Source organism: Theobroma umbraticum, unplaced genomic scaffold (assembly GCF_002168275.2).
Source record: "Theobroma umbraticum cultivar Fairchild unplaced genomic scaffold, ASM216827v3 scaffold_44.0, whole genome shotgun sequence".
Lineage (NCBI taxonomy): Eukaryota > Viridiplantae > Streptophyta > Magnoliopsida > Malvales > Malvaceae > Theobroma > Theobroma umbraticum.
In genome coordinates, this window is record NW_018397255.1 from 1661241 (window position 1) to 1669870 (window position 8630).

The window sequence follows — 8630 nt, forward strand, 5'->3', positions numbered from 1 at the left end:
AAACATGTTTCCTAAAGAAGAAATGGGGGGATTCTTGAAGCAGGGCAACAAGTTTTACTCATGTATCACCAAAAACAAGCCGTTATACGCCTAACACTTGCAAGAACTTCATTGTTAGCATTATCAAAATGTCTGCTTGGTTGAGATTTCCCTCATTAGATTAGATTTGTTTAGCAACATAAGAGGCAGGAGAGGCTTGGGTCATTGGCTGAGTCAAAGCTCAATTATTTACTGTACTGTAACTGAAGCGATGAGCCGAAAGAACCTTTTGATGATTTTGGAACCCTAATGTCGGCTAACCTCCTCGCTCCATTTTGCCTTTCAATAGACTTATAGCGCATCCGCTGCGTCATGGTTTGAGTAGTAGAACTTTATGGCTGCTTTGACTGTCTCATATGACCAACCATTAGCTGCCGCCAGTAAAGATAAGAAAAGTCTCTTCTTTTGTTTTTTTGTAACTGAGGGAAGGGGAAGAAAAATAGTGGGGTTTGGTCAACGCGGAAATGCATAGCTTGTCACCAGCATTTAATATCTGAAATGCAAATTTCGTATCACAAGAAAAGTCAACTTTGTGATTGCGTATCATGCTCTTCCCAGACGTTACGTGTCTGAAGACTGGGTTCATTTCAAGCTTGGAAAAGGTATGTAACCTGAAGAATATGCGTTCTATTTCCTGGATGTTTCAGTCAACCAACCAATCCTCCCTCTTCCACCCTGTTTAATGCCCGTTTACAAATTGAACCTGCAGGATTCTTAGACTATCATTCAGCTCCGCCGGTTTTGCCCGAACAAATGTATTCACCCATCAAGGAACATTTTGGCACATCCTACATTGGCAATGGGTTTTTTCTCTCTCATTTCTCTCTTTGCCCTTCCTTATTTTGTTGTAGCTGCTTGATACAAGCTCAGCAGCCTTATGTTGGACGCAAAACAACAGACTGCACAAATCCTGATACTTCAGATTCTGTTCTTGGATACACCTGTAATGGCTTAAACAGGAGTTGCCAAAGTTACCTGATTTTCAGATCCCAACCCTCATTCAATACCGTTGCGTCAATATCCAATCTCTTGTCTTCTGACCCATCTCAAATTGCTGAGATAAATGAGGTTTCTGAGAGCGCGTCATTTGAAACAAACCAGATGGTGATAGTTCCTGTCAACTGCTCATGTTCTGGTGACTACTATCAGGTAAACACAACTTATTCTGTTCAGAGTGGGGACGGCTACCTTTTATTTGCAAATAACACCTTCCAAGCCCTCTCAACCTGTCAAGCTATACAGAACCAGCAGCCTGATATTCCTTCGCAAAATTTGACCATTGGATTGAGAATAACGGTTCCTCTTAGATGTGCTTGTCCCACAAAGAATCAAACTGATGCAGGAATTAACTATCTGTTAAGCTACCTAGTTGCTCAAGGTGATACTGTTTCAGGTATTAGTAGTTGTTTGGGGCAGATACCGCGAGGACTCTTGAAGCTAATGAGCTTTCCGATCCCACCATTAATTTCTTCACTACACTTTTGGTTCCCCTTCAGGACCACCGTCTAAAACACAGTGCCCTCTCCACCCGCCCCCCCGCCTTCATCGCCACTCCACCTCCTCCTCCCAGTGGAAGCTCAAACAAAACATGGATTTATATTCTTGTTGGTGTTGTTGGGGGAGGTGCTCTTATATTGGTTGTTGGCGCAGTGATTTTTTGTGTGTTCTTCCGTAAAAGCAAGAAGAAACCTGATTTGATCATCACCTCAGAAAGTTTTGAAGCTCATGGAAAACCATTGAAGAAAAAGTTGGATGATGAGTCCCAGGACTTCTTGGATGGTATGTCAAATATAGCTCAATCTCTCAATCTCAAGCTGTACAAATTTGAAGAATTGCAGGTTGCAACAGATAACTTTAGCCCCAGCTGTCAGATTAAAGGATCAGTTTACCGCGGTGTAATTAAAGTGATTTTGCTGCTATTAAGAAAGTACATGGAGACGTGTCAAGGAGGTAGAATATTTGAACAAGGTCAACCACTCAAATCTTATTCGCCTTTCTGGAGTTTGTTTCCAAGATGGCCACTGGTATCTGGTTTATGAGTATGCTGTCAATGGAGCATTGAGCGATTGGATCTTTCACAACGACAACAGCGGAAATTACTTAAGCTGGAAGCAGAGAATTCAGATTGCATTAGATGTAGCAACAGGACTAAACTACCTCCATAGCTTCACCAATCCTCCTCATGTCCACAAGGACTTAAAAAGTAGTAATGTTCTTCTTGATGGTGATTTCAGGGCTAAGATTGCAAACTTTGCTCTTGCAAGGGCAACGGAAGGGCGTGATGGCCAATTTGCCTTGACAAGGCACATTGTTGGGACAAAGGGTTACATGGCTCCTGAGTATTTGGAAAATGGCTTAGTCTCCACAAAGCTTGATGTTTACGCATTCGGGGTTCTTTTGCTGGAAATAATAACTGGGAAGGAGGCTGCTGCATTCTATGGTGAGGAATACATGAACTTATCAGACATCTTAAGCAATGTGATTCACGAGAAAGATGGACAGGAGAGTTTGAAGCATTTCATTGACCCCTTCATGCTAGAGAATTATCCTTCAGAACTTGCCATACTTGTTGTCAAGTTGATAAATACTTGCTTAAAGAAAGATGCAACTGCTCGCCCAGCTATGCATGAAATTGTGCAGTCCCTGTCAAGAATTCTGACCACCTCATCGAGGGATTCATCAAGCAACATGTCGTGGTCTGAAGCATCTAGTGGGAACTACTGATGGCACCGTGGCTGAAATGGAATCTTGAGTTAGTTTTAGTTAGCTTTTGGCTTCTATTTTATTTATTTATCAAGTTTTTGCAAGTTTTATGGCCATTTCCGCCAAACCTTGTCTCCCTCATTTTCTAGCTGGCTGCACCATGAGTTGAGTTAATTCACATCTGCAATGGCTGCACTTGCATTTCTTCTTTTTTGCTATTCATTTGCCAGATATATTTGAACAGTTTGCCATGATAATTAGTTGTTCCCTACGTTGCTTTTAAAAGATACTAAGCAAGTTAAAAGTATACAAATGAAGCATCTGATTGGATATATAACCATGGCGGTCACCATCTGCAATATCTTAAAAACCAATTTAAGTGAGAATTTCTCAGGATCCCAGTATTTGGATTTTGCCTAGAACTCCAATGAACAACCTGACAAATGCATCAACAGAAAATTTGTCTTTATTAAATATTGAAAAAAGATGATTAGCAGGCTGGAATGTACTCACCTAATGCATAGGTATGGTTCACAATAAGAACAAGAAAAATGATGTTTTGCGAAAAGTCTCTTAGCTTGATGAGAACCAGTCATTTGTGGAAGGCATGGAATTCTTGTTCAAACCAACCAATCCCCATTTTTACTCAAAATCTATATCAGTAAAATAGCTATGCTGACCCAATAGGTTGAATACTGAATCATATGAACTCGGGTTTTCCATCCCATGTGAAACTGTAATTAAATTCTCATAATATAGTAACTAGATACTATTATCCTCCATTTTTTTAATCTTATTTTTTATTTCTATCATTTTCATGACTCCTGTAGTAATTGTACAAGGTTACTTCAGTTTGTTAACCCAACTGCTTGCTTTCATAGAAGGAAAACTTCAACGCTGTTTAATGATTCCTCTTCTTTATTTTTAAGTCATTTTCAATTATTCAGAGTTGGTTTAATCTTTATACTTGATGTTACCTATATACCAACCCGAAAATCTTAAATAATTGAAGTGCCTGAGGAGTTGATCTTCCTGGTAAAGTCCAGTATTTAGCATATATAAGGCAACAGATTTTTTTTTTGTTGCTTTTTCCATCTTTGCAAACATATGATGTTTGATACGGTCCCTTGAAACGGATCAATGGGACGTGTGTGTGAAGGTTTGGTTTAGTTTGAGGTACTTAGTACTTGGGTGAATGGTTTCTTTCAACCTATGTTTGTGGTGGCTGGCTCATTAGAGAGAACTTGCAGATCTCTTGAGTTTGAATTACTAAAAACTTGAATAGATGCTGAATACCCTCCTCTTATTAACTTCAGTCCTTTAAACTACAGCTTGGTGGAATAACCACCCTTAAAGTAAGAAAGTGGAAACGTGGAGACACACACAACCTCCAATAACATGAAAACAGAAAACTACCACTAACAATAAAATAGGGTGGTAACCTCCAACAACTGAAATGGAAAACTACCACTAACAATAAAATAAGAACCACAATGAAACTGTTAACAATAAACTGCCAGCAACCAATCGGATATGTTGATTTAGTTTATACTTCCCATGTGTGAATAGCTTGTAAACTAAAGGATTATCAGATGTGCTAACAATGTTTCTCAGACATATCTATACACCGTCTCACCTTCCTGTCATGGATCAGTTTCTGCTCAGTTTCTTCATATTTTTCAGTATTTTCATGCCAAAGCTCCATGCTCAACAAAGTTATTCAGGAAACTCAGTGATGGACTGTGATGCTAGCGATGAAACAGGGCCATCCTCAGCTTTTCTTTACACTTGCAATGGTCAAAAGCTATCCTGCCAGGCCTTTCTCATCTTCAAATCTCAACCTCCTTATAATTCAGTCTCGACCATCTCAAATCTTACGTCTGCAGATCCTTTGGAGCTCGCTCATATCAACAAAATTTCACTTTCTACAATCTTGCCTCCAAACAAAGAGGTGATTGTTCCAGTGAATTGTTCATGTTCAGGTCAGTACTATCAGGCCAACACCTCTTACATCATTCCAAGTGTGCAAGACACGTATTTTTCGATTGCCAACAATACCTATCAAGGGTTGTCCACCTGCAATTCTCTTTTGCAGGAGAATGTCTATGGTGGTTCAACCTTGCAAGCAGGTTTAGTTTTGAAAGTACCACTTAGATGTGCTTGTCCTACAAGCAATCAAACTTCAAATGGTACTAAATTTCTATTGACTTATGTGGTTGATTGGGGGGATACTGTTTATGATATTAGTAAGAGATTCAATTCTAGTACAATAGGTGTAGCTGGTGCAAATGGAATTGATTTAGATGATGCAGTTATTTTTCCCTTTACAACAGTTCTTGTTCCGCTGTCAACCGAACCCTCAAGCTCGCAAACTATAATTCACTTTCCGCAACCACCCTATTCTTCTCCCTTCACTCCAATAAATTTGAAGAAAACTTCAAGGAAAGGACCTGTTGTTTGGATTGGAATCGGAATTTCTTTGCTAGTCCTCTGCCTTCTGTTGGTGGTCTTACTACATCATAGGAAGAAAACAAGGGAGGCTGCCAGAAAACTTCAACTGGGGAGAAAGAAATAGGAGTTACCCAAGGATTTCCTAGTTAGCATAGATCAAAGTTTGAAAGTTTATGACTTTGAAGAACTAGAGGTGGCCACTGAAGATTTCAGCCACAAATACAAGATGGGTGGTACTGTTTATAGAGGTGTTCTCAATGGAGAATCACTGGCTATAAAAAAAATGAGCAAAGATGTAGATAGGGAGGTAAGTTTGCTGAAACGGATTAATCATTTCAATCTAATAAGCCTTCGTGGGGCTTGTGAGCACTCTGGTGTTTTCTACCTTGTTTATGAGTTCATGGAGAATGGTTCTTTAAAGGAGTGGCTTCAAAAGAAGAATTGTCAAAGATTTCATATTTGGAATTACAGAATTCAGATTGCTTTAGATGTTGCTAATGGGCTTCACTATCTTCACAACTTCACTTCTCCAGCATATGTGCATAAGGATATTTGCAGTGCCAACGTGCTACTCGATGGAGATTTGAGGGCTAAGATTGCGAACTTCAGTCTTGCACGATCAGCAGAAAGAGAAGAAAGCAGAAAGTCATCAATGTGGAGTTCTCTGGGAACAAAGGGTTACACGGCTCCTGAATATATGGAGTATGGCTTGTTGACACCTGAAATGGATATATATTCCTTTGGGGTTCTCCTGCTGGAACTGATCACAGGAAAGGAAGCTGTTTTTAAGCAGGATGGAAAGGAGGTACTATTATCAGAAACAATATTAACAATTATGAAAGGAGAAAATGCAGATGCTGAACTTGATGTTTTATTAGATCCTAGCCTGAAAGGACACCTCTGGAAGAAACTTGCACGCCGAATGATGAAACTGAGCATCGACTGCCTGGCAGAAGAACCAGAAAGCAGACTGAGCATGGCTGAAGTTGTTTCATATCTGTTGAGGATTCAACTGGATGCACAGCGATCACAATCCTTTTCTTCAGAGTGGCGTTAAAAGCAGAAACTATATCTGTAAATAGCATTCTTCATTCCAGTTTCAATAATACACTTAATTCTTCTGTAAATTGTGTACATAGATTATATGGACCTGTTTGAGGTTTAACAATTGCACTATTGCTTTTGTTCTTCACATAAAACACAAGCCACACATCTTCAAAACTGAAAACCAGGCAAAATCTGTACATTAGATCATTCCTTATTGGATATTACATGAACCTAGGGATTCACTGCAACTGTCAACGAGCTATGACTGGATTGATGATTTGAGCAAGTTCTGTTTCTATCCCTGAAGCCCAAGAGCCTTCTGATTTCTCAAAAGATGACTGAATAAGAACAGAAAGGCTAAAGACGATTTCTGCCATGCTTGGCCTAGCCAGAGGATTCTCTTGTGTGCAGGCCATGGCCAATGTTGCCAAGCTTATGGCACCATCAATGGGATAAAAGCTCTCCAAGTTTGGATCCATCCATGTCCTTAGCCTCTTCTCCTTCTTCTCGTCAATTTCTAAGACTTCCCTTAGATTCTTCCACAACATGAAAATCTCACCATTTTCTTTTGTTGCCATGGCTTTCTTTCCTGAGAGCAACTCTAACAGTACAACCCCAAACGCAAAAACATCCACTTTTGGCATTACAGTATTTGTAGTGGTTCTAGCCATGGAGAAATTAGCAATCTTGGCCCTAAACGTGGAGTCTAGAAGTATATTACTTGTTCTGATATCCCTGTGGACGATGTTTGGTTGAGTGTGTTCATGCATGTATTGCAGACCATTGGCCACATCAAGTGCTACATGCAACCTCTGGCTCCAGGTGAGAAAGGCTACATGGCTTGAGGAAGATGAAGATTTCGCATGCAACCACTTATCCAGTGATCCATTTTCAGCATATTCATAAACCAAGAAGCAATTGCCATCTGAATCAGCTGAGACACCCATTAACTTCACCAGATTTGCATGATTTACTTTCTGTAAAATCTTTAGTTCCTCTGTAACATCATCCTTTGTTTTCTTTATGGCTAACAGTTTCCCATCAATAATGGCCCTGTACACGGATCCTCCAATCCTGCAGTGCTCATTGAGGTTCATGGTCGCTACCATAATCACGTCAGCCTCATACATGATGGGCTTGCCTAAGTAGCCAGAAACTCCAGGCAGTAGCTTGTTTTGTATGATCTGTGGCTGGAAACTTTCACTTTTTGTAAGTGCCTTCGCTGTATTCAAACCAACCGTTTCCAAAGAGGAACCATTGCGCTTAAACATCTTCTTTCTCTCATACGTTAACCAAGCTGCTAAAAGGAAAATAAACAAAAAGACTACTGTGCTTATAACAACAATCAGGATCCTCTGATGTTTGGATTTGTTTCCTCTCAAAGGAGAGAGGTGAGTTTGAGAGAGAACCGGCAATTTCAACACAGGGATCATCAATGGAGGAATTACTGCCAAGCTAATATTCTGGTAACTATTTAACTTATTTTCATCAACAATATCTAGTGGTGATGCATTGAACTTAGCACTTACACTCCAAACACTATCATTGGGTTGCCATGCATAGCTAATAAAAAATTCAGTACTTCCATTCTCCAATTGGTCTTTGGAAGGGCACTTGCAGAACAAAGGAAATACCACTTTGTCACCAACCTGCAATTTTCTTGGATGTCGATCAGGGTTCATGTCTTCCACTTCAGTATAATTGGAGAGATTCTCAAAAATAGTGGCTGAAACTATGTAGAAGGTGTCACCAGGCTTGATTTTGTAAGTGATATTGGCAAAGTAATGCTTCCGGGTGCAACCACAGGTTATAGGTACCAACAATAGTTGGCCTGGGAACAACTGGGTATCCACAGAAGCCAAGTTACTAGCTCTTGCTATCTCTTGGGGGCTGGTTCCAAACAGATCAGATATGTTTTGCAGGTCCAAAAAGTCTGGTTCCTGGGCAAAATACGCAGCATATGTTGAGCATGAGGTGGATGACTTCGAGCAGGAAAAGTTTGCGCCATTGGTAGGTGGTGACTGAGCACTGATATAGGAAGCAAAAAGGTAGTTAAGTATGAAAAATAGAACTTGCATGGACTTGAGAGAGAGCAGAGAAATTGCCATTGATAACAAGCTGTGAGTCCAGCTTATTAGTGTATTAGGCCCTGAAGCAGTATATTTCATAAGTGCTAAGATGAAAAAAGTCTTACGTTGTCTCACTTAAGGTTGATGGAAAAGCTAAAAATCATTGCTATTTTGCTAACATGTAGCTTTCTATATGAATAAAATAAGTTTTTCGACTAAAAATTCAAGTGGCCCTTGTCTCTAGCTTTGATCTTAAATGATAACTTGGTTTTCTTCTTCTCCCTAACACAGAAGAAAATCAAAGATGACAAAACTTCTATT

At 39.8% G+C, this 8630-nt stretch overlaps 2 protein-coding genes and 1 pseudogene across 3 annotated transcripts; 2 read left to right on the plus strand and 1 right to left on the minus strand.

The window, feature by feature from the left end:
- The first annotated feature begins 20 nt into the window (after positions 1-20).
- On the plus strand, positions 21-2964 carry LOC110409114 (lysM domain receptor-like kinase 4). The gene is given in 6 exon segments (XM_021418352.2): positions 21-641; positions 749-869; positions 872-1438; positions 1441-1941; positions 1944-1979; positions 1982-2964. Coding segments are annotated over 5 exon segments (1917 nt in total). The 5' UTR covers positions 21-641; positions 749-838; the 3' UTR covers positions 2764-2964.
- A 984-nt stretch (positions 2965-3948) lies between these two features.
- On the plus strand, positions 3949-7074 carry LOC110409374 (lysM domain receptor-like kinase 4 pseudogene; annotated as a pseudogene). Its single transcript, XR_016350740.1, has 2 exons — positions 3949-6267; positions 7020-7074. The product of XR_016350740.1 is annotated as a lysM domain receptor-like kinase 4 pseudogene (transcript).
- On the minus strand, positions 6259-8533 carry LOC110409373 (serine/threonine receptor-like kinase NFP). Its single transcript, XM_021418693.2, has one exon. It carries the CDS (start codon positions 8406-8408, stop codon positions 6492-6494), a length of 1917 nt encoding a protein of 638 aa, XP_021274368.1. The 5' UTR covers positions 8409-8533; the 3' UTR covers positions 6259-6491.
- Positions 8534-8630: the final 97 nt, after the last annotated feature.

What these genes read in the sequence shown, in the direction of transcription:
- LOC110409373 (XM_021418693.2), bottom strand. Translation starts at nt 8,408, where the DNA reads ATGAAATATACTGCTTCAGGGCCTAATACACTAATAAGCTGGACTCAC.